The following is a 23,723-nucleotide window of genomic DNA, read 5'->3' as shown; positions in this document are numbered from 1 at the left end:
ATTTTTTAGAAAGCATAGCCTCCTCATAAGGAACAAGGGGTAATCTCTGCATGTGGTTAAGCCTTAAAATCTTGTCTATGCTCTTATCCCCTCAACATGTGTCCTACAGAAAGAGTAAAATGTGTTTCACTTACTTGTAGTACTAGTTCACTGTATGCAATATGTTTGATTTTGTGATGTTTTCAAGGTGGCATTCAACAGGGATTCCTTATGTCAGAAAAGTTATGGTTCATAGTTGCAGGGTTTCCAGATCTGAATGTACTTCTTGGCCTAGCAATTCAGACATGGTCTCTTGATTTATGCAAGCAACTTGTATTCAGCCTTTCAATTTCAAGTATTGACATTTTCCAGCAAAGAAGTTGTCATCTCTTTCTGTTTCCATCAAGTATTGATTGTTAATTGATTGCGGCTCTAATTAAAAGAAAAAAAAAACATTTCCTCTGTGCCTGTGTGTTTGCAGTGAGATAGAGTCCTGCCAGAACTTCACCCAGGACCTCACGTTACAGATCGACATGGCTTTTAACGTCTTCTTCCTGTTGTACTTCGGCCTGCGGGTAAGTAGGTGGTCATCCCTTCGAATGCCTGCTCATTTATGTCTCTATAGATCAGAACCCTCGACATTGGAGACAGCAGAAATCACATTTCACAACATCAGATTTGAAACGTCCTTTTCATCCACTGATGCTCTACTTTTGGAGTAGCACCATCAACACTTAGTAAACACAACTAACAGTAAATTGACACTTGCTCAGACATAGCTATCTCAACACACAACACACACAACATGAGCACTAACACATCATTTATTGCTGCAATGTAGAGGACCCAAAACTCAAGAAATACACTCTCCTTAATAGCCTACACGTATAATGAGATGTTAGAGTCTTGAGCAGAAGATCATTCTAGAATCATTAGTTTGTTCTAAAAAAAATGAAAACATACAAACATAATTAATTAATGGCAGATTATAGATCAATGACAGAAGGCCTGTTCTGTTTGTTCTGCCCCTATGTAGTTCATCGCAGCCAATGACAAGCTGTGGTTCTGGCTGGAGGTCAACTCCGTGGTGGACTTCTTCACCGTGCCACCTGTGTTCGTCTCTGTGTACCTCAACAGGAGCTGGCTGGGTATGTGTGCAGTGTCTTTCACGTACGGCTGCGTTTGGCTTGGAGCTGACGGATGTGACAGAAGCCCATGCTGCTGAAGTTGGGGGAAAGACTCACTGCTTCCTGCAGAGCAGTGCTGTTGTTGACAAGATTCTGTTTGGTGCATAGTGCTACCTAGTGGTTGTGCTGAGTAATGCTTGGGAAAAACGGCTTTGACTAGTGGGGAACACTTTGGTCTCTGACTGAATATAATTGTGTGTTTATGCTAAAAGTATTTTTTTTATTTGTAAGCTATTGTCTGATTCAGAAGTTACATACTTTTAGCCAAGAGGTTACAGACTTTTGGCCTTTTAGCCAACTCTTTTGGACATGCCTGAAAATGTTGTTTTGACATCTTCCAGTAGCTTTGTTATGCTTGAGGTGACTCTGTTGGCTACACCGTACGTCCTATGATTGTATTTTCTGTGCCATGGCTTGCATCAGCTTTTCTGTGCCCGGGATGTCCTCTGGTTTGTCTGCTATGAGCAGAGTCACTCAGTGAAAGCAGAATGTGTATATCTTCTGTGTGCTCTGTGAGAGAACTGAACGCATGGCAACTTCTTCCTTTTCTTCATCACACAACATACAAGGACACTGAACAATACTGTGGTGTATAATAGTGTGGTATGTGAATGTCCTGATTAGACTGAACACTGAGCCAAGGTTACACCAAACAGCACTGAATACTGAAGCTGAAAGCCATGGTTACAGTAAACAATACTGAACACTGAAGCTGGAAACCGTGGTTACACCAAACAATACTGAACACTGAAGCTAGAAGTCATGGTTACAGTAAACAATACTGAACACTGAAGCTGGAAACCGTGGTTACACCAAACATTACTGAACACTTAAGCTGGAAGCCGTGGTTACACCAAACATTACTGAACACTGAAGTCGGAATCCTAGTTACAGCAAATAATACTGAACACTGAAGCTAGAAGCCATGGTTACAGTTAATAATACTGAACACTGAAGCTGGAAACTGGGGTTATACCAAACAATACAGAATACTGAAGCTGAAAGCAGTGGTTACACCAAACAATGCTGAACATCTGGGTGGTGGATAGAAGAGCTGGTGGTGTCTCCATGTCTGTGGGGCCAAAGGCTCAGTGACCTGAGGGGAGAGTGAGACAGAGAGCCCATATGGACTGAGATGAGCTCTGCCTGTCTGACTCACTGAGGGTCTTTGAGCACCTCATGAAAGTGCTTTCTCTCTCTATGCTGTTTTGGGGACTAGTGCATCATTATTATTATGAAAGAGGGGGGGGGGGATGAGTGCTTTTCATTTCAGGACACACAGAAGGCCACAGACACACACATATGCAGAAACAGATGCACACACATACACACACACACACACACACACACACACACACACACACACAGGCACACATGCATACAGTCACTCTCTCACTCTTCACAGACACACAAAATCAGCTTATTCAAAGGGCTTTGTGATTATAGCAGGCTTTCACCATCGTAGGACTTAGCGACCGTAGGACTTTACTAGAAATCTCTCCATTATTTCACTGCAGTCCCCAACTGGTCTCTCATAAGCCACCAGATCACAATTGTCCTTCAGAGGGCACTGGGCAAGTGACAGATTCCCCATCATCAACAAACGTAGCCTGGGAAAAAACCCATAATCCATTTTTGACAATTAAATTAGTTCATTTTTTAAAAACTGTCCCAACAGTCAGTATTGTTTGAAGACAGTAGGGGCAGAGAGTGAGAAATCCATTGTAGCATTAGACAAAAGCATAACGTTGAAATTTAAAGATGCAGATTTGGGACCGACGCACTGCGAGCAAAGTGGGACTTTGATTAAAAGATTATTTTTTTTTCATAATGTATATTTTAACATTATTGGCCTCTACTGTGTGTGTGTGTGATAGAGAGAGAGAGAGAGAGAGAGAGAGGAAATGAAATGAGTCTGTCCTTTGCGTAAAAAATAATCTACCAAATGACAGTAAGATAGAGGATCATCCTTTTTGTGTATGTTTGTGTGTGAGTGCATGTGTGTGTGTACATGCATATATGTGTGTGTGAGTGATGGAGAGAGAGAGAGAGTGAGGGAGAGAGAGAGAGAGTGAGAGACCATGGATATGATTGCAGAGGTCTAGCTGAGGCGCTATGGATCTCTCTCCACACACATACACACACATACCCCCCACCCCCTCCACCACACCCCCACCACACCCTCAAAACCATCCTCATCTCCATCTAGGCAGACCAGACAGCCCCATCATCCACCCACCCATCCACCTCTGCTCCCCCCCACCAACCTCATTTCACCTCAATCACATCCAGCTGGGTAATAGCCTCCCCCTGGCGGCTGGCAGCTTGGATTTATCTGGTGTCTGACAGGAGCCGAGGCGGTGACTCTTTACTGAGGAGACCTGTGAACTTTCAGACAAAGTCCTGTCGTTCTCCATCATCCATCAGACATGGCCTTGCATCTTCTCTCTCTTTCACTAATCACAATGGAGGACACTGATGAAGTCAATTCCCTGATGTCTGTATGTCTGTGTGTCAATAGTGACACAGGGCATGATTAAAGAGGACATGACAGAAGGATATAAGGAAATAACAGAATAGATAAGGAAATAACAGTGAACAAGAACACAAAACTGAGAGGAAAAGATAGCTTGAGACCAAATTAATCAAACTATTGGAATCCTCAGTGGCTTTGTCCTGATTAATGTCGCCATCTGCTGGCTGACTGCATGACTGCCCCCATCCAATGTTTGCACTCTGCCAACCCCCCTTCAGGATTGCACCCGCCCCCCCCCCCCCCCTTCAGGATCAGACAATATGACACAATATTCATTTTATGTGATCCTATCACGACGGCTCCAAACAGCCGTGCAACTTAGAGATAAACCCTTGCATGAGTCTCTGCTCTGGATAAGCCCCCTTTTCAAATACATCACTTCCTCTTCGTGATGAATCCATGTCTTGGCAAAGTCATGTGCTCTTGGAATGTTACCCACGAATATGAAATGAAAAGGCAGTCAGTTTTTACTTTTTTTAATTTTAACTATAAAGCATTATTCTAGCTGCAGGCACCAAATGTCCTTTAACCCCCTTCATTCAAAATGCCTTCTTCCAATTCGTCCAGACACTTAGAAAACTGGAAGTGGCATTTCTAATTTACATAACAGCACATTGAGGGGGTTAATGTGATTAAAACTGTTAAATGGTTTAATCAAAAACTCAATAACCCACACTGGAGACTCTCATCTCCTCAAACATCACAACAAATATATTTAAATAAATGGAAAGTACATAATCCTCTTAATTTTTTGACACGCTGATATAGGTAAATGATTTTCAGAAATGTGCGTGTGGGATAATTTTTATGTCTCTCATTGAATGTTTATCAATCATCCAGTGTATACCATGAGCTCAGTACATGGAAGCAGTGTGGAGGCCTTAACACATGAAGACCCAGAGTGGCTCTCATGTCCAGAACACCCTGAACAGCCTCTGAGAGGGAAGGCAAAGAGGAACGACCCTGGCCATACACTGCTGCACTTACCTCTGTGGCTGCTGACCGCTTGCCAAGCAATCCTGTTTGTCTGTGGCAGACTGCCACGTATTTAACTGTCGGCTCGTTTTGACACAGGCCCAGAGGGAACCGGCGGGACTCCGAGTACAGTCGGCGAAGTGAATTAAGGGCAGGACGGCGGAAGGAAGGAACACAGTACACGACGGTCAACACTTCAAGTCGAGCCAGAGCAAAACTTCTCCATTTAATTTTGAAAGATGGAAAGAACTGGAGTTCCGCAAAGGAGGAAATAGTCTTTGTGGCTGATTACTTGGCGCAGGCTCGGCCTTTCCATGAATAAAATTAAAACTTTTATCATCGGATCATCGTTTATCATCGGATCCCATCTAGGCATCGAGACTCTCTTAGTAGAGCCTTCGTTATTGTGACAAATCTTGAAATTTTAATCCAAATACATTATCATCTTTACATGTTTCACACATCATTTTACACATCTGAAAAAGGCCAGTGATTTTCAGAAATGTACATATCAGTCATCCAATGTACATATTAATACATAACTTTAATCCAGTCGATTTTAAATGCTCAAATGCCCCAGTGTTCTCAGCTAGTTGCTACTACATCAGTTGTGATTAAATCAGGATTATTGCCCCACTCCCCCACCCCCTCCACTGTCTTTTTTAATCCGAACAAGAATTGACTGATCATGAAAGGGCTTCAGGCGGCTTTACTCGACAGCAGAGCAGGAGGAGGGCAAAACGCAACATGCATCTCTCACTTTTGAATCCCAATGTTGTCAGACTCATCCCAATCCCCCCCCGCCTCGCTCTGTATGTCCCATCCCAGCACCTGTAGCAGTTTGGGCAACAGCAGTGTGGCGGTCCTCTCTGGCCCTATGTGACATGCATGTAGCACAGTCTGATAAGCGCAGGGCAGGCTTGTCTCCTGGCCTCTGCCTTCCCCAGGGCGAAGCCTAAAGAAGCTTATGCAGCAATATCCTGATGGAGGAAAAAAAAAAACAGAGCTTGTTTTAAGCTCGCTTGACATGAATGACACTCGAATAACTAGAATTTTACAAGCGTCGGTAGTGGTCAATGGTGATAAAGCTTGTGACGTTGTTTTTTTTCTCTCTCTACGCCACCCCCCCTCCCCTCCCACAGACCCCCATAGATTCTCATTATTTCCTCCTTTCCTCCTCACTTCTCTTCGCAACACTGTGCCTCGCCCACCTCTGGGATAGATAGTCTCCCTTGGGTGCTAAAGGGATCTCCATATCTGCAGACATCAAATTAGGAGTCTCGGAGGAGGACTGAGGAATAAGATCAGATTGTTATGAGGAGTATAGTTAATTCCGTTGAATATCTTGACCATGGTTTCCACACTTGACTGAAAATGGGGACTGAGACGTACTAAAAGGGAAGGGAAGAGGATATTGGAGCTAAAGGGGAGAGGAAGACTCTGCGAAGATATTCTGAAAACCACCACCACCAGCACTCTCTGGCTCCGCCATCATGATTCCCACCAAGATGCTCGTGTACCGGGGGCCGGACGGGGCCGCGCACTCCGAGGCGTTCCTGAACACGAGGCGGCGCAAGAAGTCCTGCGCTGACCTTTTCCATAACGGCTACCGGGTGAAGATGGGTCACGGTGGTGCCGGGGGCGAGAGAAACGAGCCCGACCTGGCACGCTGGACACTGGCGTCCAGCCTACGGGTCGTCTCCCACTGGGGTAAGGAAGGGTGACGCTAACGGGGGGTTCAGGAACGCGCCCTCCCCCCCCCCCCCCCTTTGGAAAAGAAAGAAAGAAAGAAAGAAAGAAATCGAACGAAAGAAAAAAAGAGGGAGGGAGTGGGAAAGAGAGAGGCTGGAGACAGTCATAGACCAGTGTATGCCCACGTGGGCGCTTGTGTGTTTGTGTCTTGAGTGTGCATCGTGAGGGCACGCTGCCCTGCTGCAGATTTAAAACCGTGTTTGGCTCTGTGTTGTTGTCTAGTGGTTGTAGTGCGTGTGTCATTGAGCCATGTGGTCTACGGTGTTCTCACGCTCAGTGTTGCTTGGTGTCTAATACGCAGTCGTCTGTCTTAATGTTGGTGGTTAATAGAATTTTATCGAATTGTTGGACCTTATAAAAGCATGTTTAGTTTCAAATTGATTCCCAGATGTGGTCACTCTCCCACTGTTGTTTGTCCTTAGTATGTCCTTTTGTTGGGTAGACTCTGACCTGTCCCTTGAAATGTTACATCAAAGTCTAGATTATAGAAGTTCTTTTTAAATCTGAATATGTTGTGATGTGGGCCTAATATTAGAATAACTGGTTTCTATATGATGTCAAGTTATTATGATTAAGGGATTGTTCATTGAAGTGTTACTTGTGAGTCATAATCTCTTTAACACTGCATCATATACCCAGGACAATGCAGAGCAAAATGGCTTTCACACAACACTGCCTATATCATTGTATATGAGGTGTGTGTGTGTGTGTGTGTGTGTGTGTGTGTGTGTCCAAAGGGATGGTGACAGTGCCCTGTTGTGAAAAGTAGGTTTCATGTATGGGAATATAACCAGTTACAAGTCTATATCCCTACATTATCCTTATGTAATGTTTACATACAACCCTGGGCTGCCACTGGTTGAGCAGGCTGCCATTGCATACAGGTAGCTAAATTATTCCTATTTAAATTATCCTTTTCAGGATACTTTAAAATATATTAGTTTAGTAGATGTATTGGAGAAGATGCATTATCCTATACATGTTATATTGTATATGCATTTGCAGTGTTTCCTTATGCTATGTTTACATACCTTTATATCCCATTGGTTAAGGATACAAAAATGGCTGCATGCTACCCATCAGATCAGGCTTTCTAGGTAGACCTATTAACACTTCCAGGCTACAATAAAACATAGGTTAGGTTAGGTTAGGCATGCACTGGTCAGGTTAATGCATTTGCAAAGTATGACTTTCAGGGGTAAAAGACTATGATTGTAGAGTAGAATTGAGTGTATTGACCTGTAGCACTGATGTACTGATCTACAGAATTGTTTGATCTCTTAGCATCATTGTGTGCACTGCAACAAAGATATTAAAGTTGAAATGGCTATTATGGCTGCTGTAGACTGGGCAGTTCAAGGATATAGCGAGTAATAGGTCACAGCTTGTTATGAAAAGAGATGTTTTTAATGAAAAGGGTTGTTTTTGTTGTTGACCATTTCTGAACACATCCAGTGGTGTATGTGTGTGGGGGAGTGTCACTTGCTTTTCTGTTCTTATGGGACAAAAAAACATAAAATATCATTTTCTGTGTCAACCCATACATATGAATCCAGGCTGGAACTCTTATGACATATGGCATATTTTGCTTTGCAGCTAAAGCACCTGAGGCCTTGACTCAGGGCACAAAAACAAATATTTTACGTCAGCGTTGTTTACCTAGCAGTCCTCACCACCCACCTGCCTCTGTCCTAATCCAGGTTTCATCCCCAGACCGTTCGACTCCCTCAGCCCTGTAATGAAAAATGTATTTGACTAGATGCTGCTGTTGCTTTGTCAATCACCTTAGAATGCAACCGGTGAAAGAATTCAATCAGCTGCTTGTATTGAAAATCTGCTGCTTTAAAAACCTTGGTTTTGTTTTACATCTTGCAATACTTGGCCTTTTTTGAGGGCTTGACTGTTTGTTAGTTTGGGGTTATGAAAAAAATGACTCTGCTTAAAATGGATGAAGGCTTTAAAGGTATGGTGATTGCTTCTCTTGCTATGGAATTGCTAAATGTCTGTTAAGAGTTGCTTATTTGCACATGATTGGCTTGGTCTTTCTGATGTACTCTTGTTTTGTACTGATGACTAAATCCCGACATTCCGCTTGTGTTTGTGTTTCTCCACATGCAGGGTTAAGGTTCTTAAGAGCCTTAAGGTTGATACAGTTCTCAGAAATTTTACAGTTTTTGAATATTTTAAAAACTAGGTAAGTACCTTTCTCTCTCCGACACATGCTCTATCACTGCTGGTTCATACAAAAGACTGTTGTGTCTATTTTGTCGCTGTTGTGTCTGTGTGTCTGTTTGCACAGTGCTAAAGTTGATATGCCACTTTGGATTTCATTGAATACTAAATGGATTTAATTGATATGTGTTGATATATGTGCGCTTGTTACTGTCAAAGATCAAATACGAGAAAGCACAGACTGAATCTCTAATTTTGCTGCTTCACAAATACAGCACACAAATGCACTCATCAGAACTTTCACTTTGTCTGTCTTCGACTTTTGCTAAAAGGAGTGCATGTGTCTCATAGTATCACATCTCCTCTTTCAACTTATTGTAGCTGTTACTCTGAGAGAAAGAGTGAGAGAGAGAGATAGGGAGGGAGGGAGGGAGAGAAAGAAAGAAAGGAAGAAAGACAGACAGAGAGAGAGTGAGGAAAAACTGCATAGACAGCTAGAATTCCCCTGTCTCCCCAGTGCTTAATATTAAAGCTTTTAGCACAGATGTCAGGAAGGGCTTACCAGAGCGAAATGTTTCAGAATAATCTCCTCTTTCTATCTACGCACACAGAGGTAAAGGCAAAGTCATTGAATAGCCAAAGGCTAACAGACAGTCGATAATCAGATGTGCACAAAGGCAGCAAACTGTAACATACGATGTCAGGAAGTCATACTTAGCAAACTTGTAGTTTTTCATATAGCCATCGATGACCATATAACAACCATAGATGATCTTTTGCTGCACTGACTAGCAGGCAGGGTCATGACATGGTAATACTAAAATGGGGGGATTCAGGAAAAATCAGAAGTTTTGTTGTCGTAGTAAACCGGGCACCTCTGTTTCAGTGGATTAATGAGGTTAGAATATTTAAAAATATCATCTTTTATGCAATCTAAAATCCCGACCTTAAACCTTGTCCTCAAAATCACTTACAAGGTCAGACTAAATTGCATGAAAATCAGCAAGTTCAAACTCTGGAGGATACACTGTTGTATAATGTGTTGTCATTTTCACTTTTGAAATTATGAACGATATTTGCTACCAAGTCTAGCTGGGATTGTGTGATTGACACGCTTTGCCTGGCTCTTGTTTTCAATAGCAATTCCATAAAACTTGTGAACTTGTGCTCAATCTTCATAAGTACATGGCTTACTGCAGCTGGATTCATCCACTTGGTAAGTGCACCATATATTGCTGTGCCATTCCATACCACACCACAGACTTACTTCTGCTGGTGAGCACTGAAAACTGAACAGTAAGTTCCTCAAAATGGTACAGAAACTCATCAAGTCAAACCTACAACTGTCTTAGGGTGTAGTAACACCTTGCAACACATGAGATTAATCCTAATCTATTACTCTATTTTAAAATAGTTTATTCTGATGAAACATTGAGGGATTATACTGGAGATCTGTAGTATATCTCTCTGTGTTTGTATTCAGTGGATTTACATAATAAAGACTTTGATAATAAAGGCAAGGCGTAAAGAAAGTTGTCATTTTATTTATACTGAGATACTGAGACTTTTTCACATGCATTTTAGGTGGAAAACTCAGGGGACCCTTGGGAAAACTTCCAAAATTCCCAATCCCTTTCCTACTGGGAGTGTGTCTACTTACTCATGGTCACCATGTCCACAGTGGGATATGGAGATGTTTGTGCAAAAACAACCCTTGGGCGCCTTTTCATGGTCTTCTTCATCCTCGGTGGATTGGTAAAAAATGATTTGTGTCTCTCGTTTTGTTTTCTTTTGTTTTGGTCATGCATCCTGCTTTTTTCGCCCCACATACAACCTGCCTAACCAGAAGCCCATTGGTCATGGTGCCCCTGTTTGACTTGACCAATAGCTGGAAACACAGTCACTCCTTCACCTCACATTCAACCCACCTGCTCTCCTGTGAAGAGACACTGTCCCACTATGGTGTCTCTTTAGTCTGCATTTGCCTTGAATGCTTGGACATGAGTCAAAATATCAAATACTGTATATAAGACTGCTTTGGACCAGTCATTTACAGCTACTGTATTTGCTCTGAATTATCAGTATAGCTACATGTTATGGTCGCATCCAATAGGAAAGCAAAATTTGAAATGAGATCTGACCAGTTTCTCCTAAACAGCTCTTAGGAGAAATACGGAGCAATAAGAATAAATTGAGAATGAAAAGTGTTTTTTTTTTTAGATCTTAAGTTGAACTTGATTTGATTTGAATTTTGTGTCAGTCCAAGTCCAATGGCTGATAATATTCCCCAAACTGAATCATGACCCAGTGTTCAAGAGAAGTGTTTTTTGTTTAATTTGTTACATATTTTGTTCAGAATAAGACTCAAACATAAGAGTTATGAATGTAAAGTTTTACAGTAATATTTTTACATTATCACAACGTTTGCCCAGGTGTTATGCTCAGGTAAAAATCCACTATGCGGTTTCAAGACCCTACCCTGCTCTTCCCATCCCAATTTTCAACAAACCCAGTGAAAGGCTGATGGACCATAGGCCTGCCTCATGTCAACACATTGAGAACTAATACACTACTAGTAGTATTACACTAGTACACTAGTATAGTGTTAGTTCACAAATGGTAGTATAAAACAAAAAGCTACTCTAAAATGCACATAGCCCAACTAAAAGGGCTATCAAACCTAACTTATTTATTGTGCCTGTTGTAGTATGAATCATTTCAGCTTTGTATAATATATATTATACTATATTATATATATTATACTTATGCTGGCTTCATGTATAGAATGTTTGTAAAGTAAACAATGAGGAACGTTAATTATCCTCCTCAATCATAAAGTCTGGATAAATATTCAGATAGAACAAAGCACAAAGATGTATATACCCAGGTAACTTCAATTTGAAGAAGATCATAGATTACTGTGCTCTCTTCCAGAAATAGAATGTAGGGCTGTAAATGTGTTGACAAGGCAGCTCTATGCAAATCAACTTGACACACGTGTTTGTTGGACGAAACATGGCTCTTTGGAGTTTCTACTCCTCTCATTACTTCTAAGTTTACTTCTAAAAAATATCCACCCATCACAGTTTGACTGTTAGAAAGTCAACTGTGTCCGTTTCGCTTAACATTTTTATCCTCCAATGCAAATATCTGTAAACTCCCAGGCAGTCTGCCCTCACTAAAACAAACTGCCTTCTGCTATTTTCATTTTTTATACATTTCTTTTTCGGAATGCTCTTGTTTAACATACATTCTGCATGCATATATTTTTTTTCATAACTTTTGCATGTAATTCCATAAAACATCTACAGTATTGAGTATGTTTAACTTCAAACACTGTAGATTTTTTTTTTCATGTGGATATTTAGATATCCATTGTGCAATCCAAAAAAAGATAGAAAGATGAAAAAAGAATGAATAGCCCTAGTCTTCTCTTTCTCCTATCTATTTTTTAGTCTCTTCTTCTGTCTGCTCCTCTCCTCCTCAGGCCATGTTTGCCAGCTACGTCCCTGAAATCATAGAGTTAATAGGAAACCGCAAGAAATATGGTGGTTCCTATAGTGCTGTAAATGGGCGAAAGTAAGTATATACGGGAGGCTGTGTCGGCTGCACCGCAGTCTAACCCCCTCTCCCCCCGCATGCTTTCTGTTGTCTTGTCTGTTCTCTGTCCCACGCATGTAGGCAATGTTTGCGCGCTACGTGCCAGAAATCGCTGCGCTCATCCTTAATCGGAAGAAATATGGAGGGACTTATAACTCAACTCGAGGCAGAAAGTAAGTTCGAGAGACCAGAGAGTTGACAAAAGATAATTTAAAAAAAAAAATGCCTCTCTGGTAAGGTGTGGTGTATACTGTGTGTGACCAGTGACCTTTGAGTCTGATCACAGTGACACAGTGACTGGAGATATCGGCCATGAATGTGAACGCATTGGGTCATTTGCAACAATCATTTCAAAGGAGTACATGTTAACAGCTTTTGTGTATGTTGCTTTTGTTGTCTGTCACAATCACTGTGTAAGTATGCCTGCTTTATGTGTGTGGTACCAGCTAGGTTTATTTTTGCATGTCAGTTTGCCTGAGATGGTGTCATTGGGTGGTGGTGGTGATGGGGATGTTTCAAACTAATTGGTATGTTGCATGTCAGTCAATTACATTATGTTTTTTAAACTGAAATTGTTTTGGTTTTAAACACGCTCCTTTGGCAAGTATATGGATACATTTTAGTACCATAAAGTGGCGAAACATGTTTAACATTTTGACAATACAATTATCCATGGACTCTGACAAAAAACATAAGACCTGAACAAAAAACACAGTTTCTTTTTGGAATAATGGAAGGTTATTATTTTTTATTTTTTTTATTGTTTAGCATGAAATCTTCTGTTGATTGCTTAGCTCTTGTTCATGTTATTTTCAATTCATTCCTGGCCTAAATCTTCAGTCAGAACCACACTATAAATTCTGGATGCCTCAAGTCCCAAACTAAGTTCTCAAGACTCCTCCGATTGTTTGCTAGTATCTACATAACATGTAGATTACATGATCTGGTTAAACAAACATTTAGTTTAACCAGACAGCTTCACTAGACATTCCTGAAATACTAGAACTGAGACATTTAAAGGCTTATGATCCCACTGTAAAGACAACAATAACACAACCAAAAACTTATCAAAACAAAGAAAGCAGACTGATTCAACTAACAGTATTTACACCACGGTGTCTTCAAAACGTTTTTGTTTGCACTAAGATACTGCAAGTTGAATCAGTGTGCTCCAGTCTGCTTTCTTTGATTTAATAGTTAATATAGTTATTCACTGCTGTGAAGCACCTGATTGTGCAGCCTCAACCAAAAGTCGTTTGGGGGGATTCCTGCAATAAGGTCCTGTGACATGATGTCTGACACAAACACTGACACAGCAGTGTATTAGCCTACTATATTAATTGACACTAAACTTCTCAAAAGCTCTTCATGATAGGGCAGCTGGTGCGGTTACACTCGACATCAGTATCGCCTTAGAAGGAGCTTAAAAGGAGAAACCATTACATTTATTCCAGGTGGTTAGATGTAAGGATACTTTACAGTATACTGATTGCATTTGCAGGGCATTTTAAGGGTGATGTACTTTAGTAAATTGCATCCGATAGCCTGAAAAAGATCAGCACTGTTAATACTTCCACGGGCCCTAAGTGTTCCAACAAGTTTTGTGGTATAATATTGACCATTAAAAGAGTCATAACTTGTTTCAGTTTGGCTACTACCTTGTTCATCTATTCTTTACAGCCCCTGGCCATATAGCTATTTAGTTTTGCTATTAGTGCTATTCCCCACAACTTCCCAAATAGCCTTTTATACTGATGATGTTATATTGTAATGCACTTTTGGTGTCTCTAGGGATTTCTCTCACACTGTGACATGCCAACCTGTGCATGTTATGTGATTTGCAAGATTTCTGCCTGTATATCACACTTTTAAAGGTTGTATCAGCGATTGCCGGCCCAAAAAAGGCCCAAACATAAATGATCACTTTCATCTAATCTGTCCTAATGTAACGATCTGCTAGCTGCCCACCCCATAAGCAGGCCATCAAAAAAACACGTCTCTGTAGGCAGCCTAGGCTCTAAGATCTGCACACAAAAACAATTGCTAACAAGTGTTGCCAACCACTCAAAAGCAAAATAAAGTGTTCCAACCAATAACCGACGAGATGCGCGTTCAGGAGACTTTCAATTGCACGGGAGGGAGGGGGAGGGGGGAGGGAGTAGCGAGCTAGCTCTCTGTTTTGTTTGAACATCAACAGTAGTGGCGTTACCCCGCCATCGCTGATACAACCAAGGAACATGCCAACTTTTTGGAAAATAACCTAATTTGCTGTCCATCCCAGAGTAGATAACAGTATACACACAGTATACATACTGACATACGAAACCAAGTTGTCTCTGTACTTGTACTCTGCACAATGAGAATAAAGTTGAATCTCATCTAAACTAATCTAATACCCTTCTGTGCATGCCTAACAAAGGCCAATTGGTCTAACAGGGATAGCAGGCAAATGAGCTAATCTCCCCAAAAGTTGGCATGCTCCTTTAACCGTAACAAGTATTTTAATGTACCTCTCAATTGTCACAACATCTAACATTATAATGCCCCACTGTGTGGCTCCCTGTGTTGGTTATTATATTCTCAAATGCCTCTAGCCAGAGTAGCAGCCTCCACCACGATGTGTTACTCACAGTGGTGGTTCTGGGAGGGGGATCTTGTAGTGGTCCGGTTGGCCATGAAAGCAAAGTAAAACGTTTGTTCTGAATTATAGAAATTATAGAAAAAAACCACCATGCCCTGCTAATCTGCTAAACCATGAGACTGCCTCTCACTGCAATCCATCCAAAGACACCATTGTTTTGTAAGACAGTATTGAGGATTCAGAAAGCTTAGTTATGGTCAGTGAACCCTTCAAGCCTTCTGATGCTGACATTTGGATTTAACCAACCCTCAGTAGAGATTATCTGGACATCATGGGTGTAGTAACACTACCATTTAAAAGTTAAACACACAAACAGGGAAACCTGGACAATTTTATTAATTTAGAAAAGCAAGAAATTACCTTGTGGAATTGATTATGGTCTAAAAATGATAAAAACAAGGAACTTTCTTCATAAACACATCAGTCTACCGTAATTTCCCAACTGTTAGCCGCAGCTTATACATTGATTTTGCAAAATTTCTTCAGCTATGAGGTTAATACACGGAGGCAGTTAATATGGTATTAATATGGTTTTGTTTCTTTTAACTTGCATAAAACACTGTCCTGCGGCTTATACACAATGTGGCTAATACACAGGAAATTACTGTATTACTATTTTAAGAAATTATTAAGATTGTTCTAAGCCCTGTTCTAATGAAGTCGCTGACAAGAAGCTATAGATATCTTCCCAAGACGTTCATTCACCACCAGAACATTGCACACCAGCACTAAACAGGACATTGAGAGAAGCAAGAGGTCCCAGTGCATCACTGTGTACAGTAGGTGAATAAGAACATCAGAATCTCACAGATATTCAACAGGTGGCTTAGAACCCAGAAAACCTGTCTCACCATCAGCAGAGAAGAGGCACTGGAATGCTTTCTAGGCAGGGTTTCAAAGAAAAAGTTATACAATCTTAAAAAGTTTTGTCCCTACTGTGCACACAAACAATGTTCTAAATGCTCGAGTTCATGTACACACCAAGTAACTAACTATGACTGTGGTGTCATAGTCAACGACAAATCAGTTATACACACTTAATTACTTTCACTATTGACTGACAATGAGTTACCATTGAAAACATAGCCTGAAAAAAGCAACATTTACCCCAATAATGTTCGAATGACTGAATAAAAAACCTAAGGACATTTATCATGCAGACGAGTTGCTGCTTACATCTCGTGACAGTGTGTCTTCAGCTGTGCTTCATTTGCGCCTTTCGCTATAGACCAGGTTTTTCTTGGTCAGTGGCGTAATGCTTTTTAGATGGTGTAAGATAGAGATTTTTAGATCTTAATTGTCCTTAATTGCCACACCCCTGGGCGCATTGTGTAATAAAAGAGAAGGGCATGGCGAAAAATTTGAGTGTAAGATAGGAATAAACTTTGCGTTGTGACAAGAATATGCTATGCGCTGCGTTTAAGATCGCCAAAATAGGGCACTGAGTATCAGTGTGCCCTGTATTGTCACTGTGACTGTCATTGTGAGAGTGTCATCATTTTTATGTTTGTAAAGAGACTGCTCCAACATCAGATAAAATGAGATAGAATACATCATAGAACAATATTGATTGGCCCAATTTGAAAGCAAATATGTAGTTATTTTTTCTAATAACTAAGGGCTGCAAACTTGTTTTGACTCACTGACTTGTAAAATATGGAGAATTTGCCGACTTTGGTGATCATGGGCGGATTATGAACTTTTGGGCCCCTGGGCCCAGATGTATTAAGGGCCCCCCCACTTATTGTCGTATATGTGGGAGGGGGGGTTTGGGGGTCCTCACCCTGACATTTTTTAATTTGTTTGATGTGATTTCCTGTATTCTGGTGCATTTTGGGGATGGCCAATACTAAATTCAATCAGATTCATAGCCTACATCCTGATTTGTTGATATTGAGGCAATGATTCCATGCAAAGGCTTGGGCTTCAGGGCCCCCTGACCCCTCGGGCCCCTGGGCCTGGGCCCGGCGTGCAGTAATCCATCCCTGTTGGTGATGCACACCGGGAATGCCATATTGCACTATTTAGCTTCGTTTTACCATGCAGGTACATGTTACATGACTCTTTTCATCAGTTTTCAAATCACTGATACCCAATATGTTGAAAATTGACACCAAAGGATATAGATACTAATTCTTACATTGTGTTGCTTTAATGTCTAATCTGATAGATTGGGCCAAGTGAAAGAGGACGTTCTTAGTGCTCCACATTTGCTATGTCCTTTACACTGTAAAGTTTACAGTACTTACAAGCTTCCATAACTTTTTCATAAAATTAGCAAACCAAACTAAACAGTATCAGTAACTAAATGAATACCCTGCATACCATAATGTACTGTTTTTCAAGCACAAAGTAATTCTCTATTATTCAAAATGACAGAGGACCAGGCTAAAATTGCAATCATGGTCTTTTGGACATCAGGGCTTGGTAATGGTCAGAAATGTTCACAGCAAGCCAGAGATCACTAGGATTTTATAACATTTGTTGCTAGAGCCTTGTGGAGATGGCTGTTTAAAAAGGAACCAATATCAACTCTGACTTCTTTGTCAAAAGTCAAGGGACTCAAAAAGGTGGTGATGGAACATTACTCTTCAAAAAATAATTTAAAAGTTTTCAACCTTGAGGCAATGTGGTTCCTGAAATATCTCACTGGCTATGTGTTTGTAAATTCAGAACCCCACTGTGTTATACCACATTAAATTGACAAAAAGGCTATTCTTTTTATGTGGTATAAAAGAATCGTGAGTCTTGACCTCCCATAATAATCCAGTTGGCCCCCCACATCATCCTCAATCTGAATGCTGCTCCCTGTACTCAGAAACTGAGTGATACATTTACTTTTAGTTTTATTCCTGTACATTTACTGGTAGATAGCATTTATATTGGGGTCTTGAGTTGGAATAGCATTCATTTTTCTCCGTAAGTGGTGGATGAGGCTTCTACTTACTCTAACTCACTTTAATAGGTGTTACAAATACAACCCCAAATCAGAAAAAGTTGGGACGTTGTGTAAAATGTGGAAAAAAAAAAGAATGTAATAATTTGCAAATCTCTTAAACTCACATTTAGTTGCGAAAAGGACACAGACAACATATCAAATGTTGAAAAAAAAAATATATGTTGAATTTGATATCAGCAACATGTTTCCAAAAATGTTGAGACGATAAATAAATTAAACAAAAGGAGGAATGTTTCATAATTAATTAGGGTAACTGGCAACATGATTGGGTATAAAAAAGAGCATCCCAGAGAGGCAGGGTCTCTTAGAAGTAAAGATGTAGGGGTATTCATCACTCTGTGTAAACCTGTGTGGACAAATGATGAAACAATGTAATTTGAATGCTTAACATGAAATTGTGAAGTATTTGGGGAGTTCATCATCTACAGTACATACTATAATTGAAATATTCAGAGAATCAAGAATTTCTTTTTGCAAACAAGGGATATAGCTGAAAAACAAAATTGGATGGCCGTGGTCTTTTGGACCTCAGATGGCACTGCATCAAAACCAGACCTGTTTCTGTAAAGAAAGTCATTGTATGGGCTAAGGAAAGCCTCAAATAACCATTGTATATGTGCACATTATAATACTCAATTCAGAAATGCTAGTGTAAACTTTACCATGCAACAACCAAAATTGTATTTACATGTAGGCATGATGCAGAAAATACCACTGTCTTATCTAGGCCTGAGTTTGTTTAAAATGGATTGAGGTAATGTGGAAAAAGGTCCTGTGGTTAAACCAATCAAAATTTGCAATTTTTGGAAATCATGGACTCATCTGGGGTAAACGGGAGAGGGCCTATTCAAGTATCCAGCCTATCCAACTTGCTTTAGCGCTCAGTTTGAGACCCAACATCTGTGATGGTGTGGAGGTTCATTAGTGTCTACAGCATGGGCATCTTGCACATTTGGTAAGGCACAATCAATTTTGAATGATGTATATGACATATATTGCCGTTCAGGCAATGTCTTGTCCAGGAAAGACCTTAAATATTTCAGAAAAACAATGGCAAAATTAATTCTGCACATATTTAAACAGTATTTCTGTCCAGGTGCTAAAATGGCCTGTCTGCAGTCCAGACCTGTCAAATTAGGTGCATCATGGAATGAAAAACATGATTAAGAATACCCCATACTGTTCAGCAACTGCAATACTATATGGGGCAGGAATGGGACAACATTTCATTCTCAAAATTCTAGCAACTGGTCTCCTCAGTTCCTAAACATACAGAATGTTGTTAAATGAAAGGGTGAAGCAGCACAGTGGTAAACATTCCCTGTCCCAACTTTATTTGAAACATGTTGCTGGCATCAAATTCAAAATGAACATATATTTCCCATGAAATAGTCCAATTTTCATTTTTAACATTTTATATGTTGTCTGTCCTTTATGCTGCTAAATTATGGGTTTACGAGACTTGTATATTATTACATTCTGTTTTTATTTGCATTTTACACAGCGTCTCAACTTTTTCTGATTTGGGGTTGTACATAGGACAATGTTATCATGTTGATAACAGCAATTCTTTAGTATAAAGAACAATGCACAGCTAATGGAACATCACAGCCAAGGACGACATTATAATGACATAAGGGGGCCTATTTTAGCAATCTGAAACGGACGTTTCATCAGACGCCAGGCGCATTGTTCAAAAGGGTTCTTCTTATGTTTCTTAATTAGTCATGGGTGTGTTTTGGGCCTTACATCCATTAAACCAATGAGAGTGATACCTGTCATTCCCTTTAAGAGCAAAGAGCGCAACATCAAACAGCTGTATTTTAAGAGTCAGCCATCTGGAGAAATATGCTTGCATGCCAGACAGTGTATCAGTGTATGCAACACCAGGATTACACTAAACCTTGCTTTATTAAAACGTGTGTGTGACTAGCATACATACATCTGGACTCGCATACTGAACTCATCCAAACTGAAACTAACTTCACCGTGGTCTCATAGGCAGCTACAATGTTCGAATGACTGAATGAAAATCCTAAGGATATTCTTCCTGTGGTCGTTGCCTTGGACTCGTTGCTAAGGGATATTTGAGGGCATAATGATATTTAGTGGATTTAGGATCATGCGCCTCACCACACCTCTTTTTTTAATTGACGCCCGTGGGCCCAATGTTCAATTGAACTGGAGCACATGGCGAACAATCCATCCATCCTTGGGTGTAGGATAGGAACAAGACCAAGACTTGCGTCCCTTAGGCTCCACGTTGCACTGGGTGTAAGATAGGACCCAAGATTATTAGCCCACAAATACTGCAGCCTTACTATTGCCAACGAGGATTATACCGAATGTCAAAAGGCGGCACTGGAAAACATTGATACTTGTCAAGCAATAACATTGATTCTGACAGCACGTCAGCGATCAGCAAAATGGTAATACTGTTAACCTGCTTTAAATATTGTTTTAGTTAGACCTGTTTTCTGGTGTCTTCTAACGTTCGGCATAAACCGCATTTACTGACACTTAGCAAAGGCCACGCTGCTATATATAGACTGCCTAGTGAACAACAACACTTGTTTGTATGCGTTTGACATGGTAATGGAAATTAAAGAAAACAGACGTAAAGGGATGGTGTAATGTAGAATTGAAATGTGCTTCTTATTTCGCACAACCTGGAGGCTCTTTGGTGTCCTAGCCCCCAGGTTGAGAACCATTAGTATAAAAGCTTGTTAGTAAGATGTTGGTACTTGAAACTGCGTTATTTATCACAACATAACTCTTCATTATGTAATGCCTCAGTTACAGGACTATGTGAACTGTCATTCTGTTAAAATGTTTTTTCCTCCTTTATTGGCATTTTTCTAAAGTTTAACATCAGGGCAATGCTGGACGAGTGGACTCAAGAATAACATTGTTAAACATTTGAAGGGCCTCATTTACTTGGATAGACGTGACATCATATAGCATTTGCAGCAAATTAACTGTTCATGTTAATTGTTACTTTTTTCCCTTTAGGGACCTTGTTGATTAATTTACATGGATAGACAATCACAGATTATATAACATTATCAATTTCTCCTTTTCATCCATTAGTTTCCTTTTTCGTTCTGTTTATCTGTGGTTGCTGGTTTAAGTTATCAACAGACGGGTTGCAGAAAGCTGGATTTGATGCAGCTTGATGCTACCCAGCTGAAAGCCAAGGCGGGCTGGTAGACAGTAAGACTCCTCTCTAATGGCTCTTTATAAACCTTTTACCTTGCAGGCATATCGTGGTGTGTGGTCATATAACGCTTGAAAGTGTGTCCAACTTCTTAAAAGACTTTCTTCACAAGGACAGGGATGATGTCAATGTAGAAATTGTTTTTCTTCATAAGTAAGTGCTTTTGTGGTCAGCAATCCTGTTTTTTATTTGTATAGTTGTTTTGAGAAGAGACACAGTTACAGACTGATTATTTACTCACTTTCTGTTGTAGTATTTCCCCTAATCTTGAGCTGGAAGCCTTATTCAAACGCCATTTCACCCAGGTGGAATTTTACCAAGGGTCTGTCCTTAACCCTCATGATCTTGCAAGAGTGAAGGTGATTTTTTTTGTTTTCTTATTTTGTTTGTTATTTCTAATGTAAATGTTTTTGACAAAGAAGGCATTTACTCATAGACCAGTGTTCATGGCAAAACAAATATTAAGTTAATTATAAAAAATGTTAAAGTTTTAACTTGATTTATTTCCGCTGGTGACTCCTGTGGATCCCTTTCCTGATTTTGATATTTTCCACATTCAGATTGAATCGGCCGATGCCTGTTTGATCTTAGCTAACAAATACTGTGCAGACCCTGATGCAGAGGATGCCTCCAACATAATGAGGTGAGACAAGCACAAGAGAAGGGTAGGGGGAACAATTAAATCAAGAACATTAGCCTTTAAATATTAGTTTAGCCCAAACCCACCCCCTCTGGAAGTACGACACAAGATCTGATTGACTTTTTCTGTTTTTTTTTGTTGTTGGCTTGTCCATAAGAGTTATAAGGTCTAGCATTTTAAAATATTCATTACTTTGGTAACACTTTACTTGAAGGTATCTACATAAGAGTGACATGACACTGTCATGACACATGAACCCTAACTTTAACCCTAACTTGTCATGACAAAAAACGAATGACACTTACTGTAATGACAGAAGTGTTATGCCATAAACGTTTATGACTTGTTTGTAATGTTTATGAAAAGATGTAGATACTATCAAGTAAAGTGTAACCATTACTTTAAACATCAGTAACAGATAGAGTAACATCAATGTGATCAGGACCAGATTGTCACATCTCATGGAGTGATGTTTAACAGAAAATGTTTCCAACTGTCTTTTGCCAATTTGTGCATTATTATGCTTATTACTCAGAGTGATATCCATCAAGAATTACCACCCTAAGATCCGCATCATAACACAGATGTTGCAGTACCACAATAAGGTACGGACCCCACCTTTCACTATTGCAGTTTTATAATTGTGTTTAATGGACTGTAATAGCCTAACTAATCAGTCAGTGTTGGCAAGTGAAAATTACTTTTGCAGATGTTCTTTCTAATCTTCCTCCTCCTCCTCCTCCTCTTCTCCTTTCACATAATTGTCGTATTTGTCTTCGTTGACGTCTCTCTTCCTCGCCTCTCCCAGGCCCATCTCCTGAACATCCCGAGCTGGAACTGGAAGGAGGGAGACGACGCCATCTGCCTGGCCGAGCTCAAACTCGGCTTCATCGCCCAGAGCTGCCTGGCACAGGGCCTCTCCACCATGCTGGCCAACCTCTTCTCCATGAGGTCATTCATCAAGGTACCGCCCGCCCCGACCGGAGGCCGTCCCGTCCCGTCCTTTGCTCGTTTTGCATTGTTATTTATACCGCTATAAACACTTTAGTGAAGTTTAATCCATTAAGTAGCACGTCCTTTGCCAAAAAAGGCTGTGAAACCGGTTGGCACCCTGGGGTTGTGAATGACCTTCCTCAGGGATGTTCTTTTGAAACAGTAAACATTCCCTAATGCCTCATGATACTAATAATCCCATGCCTGGTTTTGAACATGTAGGCCTTTTGATTAATGATGACTGGTCAATGTCTGATTGAGAAAGGAACAGATTGATGTTTGACTAGGTGTAATGTTACTGACTAGGTGGGTGATTTTGTGATCTCTTTGTTGGTGTGATAGATCGAAGAGGACACATGGCAGAAGTACTACTTGGAGGGGGTGGCCAATGAAATGTACACAGAGTATCTTTCTAGTGCCTTTGTGGGGTTTTCCTTCCCTGAGGTTTGTGAGTGAGTACACTTTTGATCTCTCTCTCTCTCATCATATAATGAAATACATTTACACACCTTTGTTTTTTATTGTGCTTGACATTGACATGGTGTGGTAAGATTAGTGTTTGTTTTCCTCCAGGTTGTGCTATGTGAAGCTGAAGCTGTTGTTAATAGCCATAGAATACAAGTCAGATATACGAGAAAGCAGGTGAGACTTTGCAGTGTTTCATGCTGAAGTTCTTAATGGATATGTTCATGAAGTAAAATCATTATGTGTCTTTGTTTATATTTGTAAGATGATGTATGTATTTTGATCATCTGATATCTGATATGATAATGCACACACCAATAAATTATGCATCGTAACATTGCATTGCTATTGTTGTTTATTGCTGTCATTTGCTCATACTGTTTATTAAAGATTGAAAGAGTGTGAATAAACTTGAATGTATCTTTGATGTTGATTAGCACACTCATCAACCCTGGGAACCATGTGAAGATGGAGGAGGGAACGTTGGGCTTCTTCATAGCCAGTGATGCTAAAGAAGTGAAGAGGTACTGTTGCATTGTGACATTTCCACAAACACAACCACCTGCAATAACTGAAGCAGTCTGCATTCCTGGTTTGTTTTTGTGAC

At 40.3% G+C, this 23,723-nt stretch overlaps 1 protein-coding gene across 8 annotated transcripts in view; it reads left to right on the top strand.

The window, feature by feature from the left end:
- The window catches only part of LOC143137783 (calcium-activated potassium channel subunit alpha-1a-like), a 102,260-nt gene that overhangs the window by 51,293 nt on the left and 27,244 nt on the right, over window positions 1–23,723 (top strand). For all 8 annotated transcript variants that reach the window (XM_076298103.1, XM_076298102.1, XM_076298101.1 and 5 more), the window contains exons 4-17: window positions 461–554; window positions 1,016–1,127; window positions 8,548–8,623; window positions 9,742–9,817; window positions 10,186–10,356; window positions 12,089–12,180; window positions 21,061–21,171; window positions 21,272–21,377; window positions 21,579–21,661; window positions 22,194–22,263; window positions 22,467–22,622; window positions 22,994–23,103; window positions 23,225–23,293; window positions 23,554–23,640. In XM_076298103.1, the coding sequence (XP_076154218.1) occupies window positions 461–554; window positions 1,016–1,127; window positions 8,548–8,623; window positions 9,742–9,817; window positions 10,186–10,356; window positions 12,089–12,180; window positions 21,061–21,171; window positions 21,272–21,377; window positions 21,579–21,661; window positions 22,194–22,263; window positions 22,467–22,622; window positions 22,994–23,103; window positions 23,225–23,293; window positions 23,554–23,640 (1,413 nt within the window). The remainder of the gene's footprint in view (window positions 1–460; window positions 555–1,015; window positions 1,128–8,547; window positions 8,624–9,741; window positions 9,818–10,185; window positions 10,357–12,088; window positions 12,181–21,060; window positions 21,172–21,271; window positions 21,378–21,578; window positions 21,662–22,193; window positions 22,264–22,466; window positions 22,623–22,993; window positions 23,104–23,224; window positions 23,294–23,553; window positions 23,641–23,723) is intronic.

Source organism: Alosa pseudoharengus, unplaced genomic scaffold, assembly GCF_046254945.1.
Source record: "Alosa pseudoharengus isolate Yale_2024_CS ecotype anadromous, Long Island Sound unplaced genomic scaffold, YU_APseudo_1.1 YU_APseudo_1.1_scf_21, whole genome shotgun sequence".
NCBI classification, from domain to species: domain Eukaryota; kingdom Metazoa; phylum Chordata; class Actinopteri; order Clupeiformes; family Clupeidae; genus Alosa; species Alosa pseudoharengus.
The sequence above is the reverse complement of the archived record's forward strand: the minus strand, read 5'-3'. Positions and strand labels throughout refer to the sequence as shown.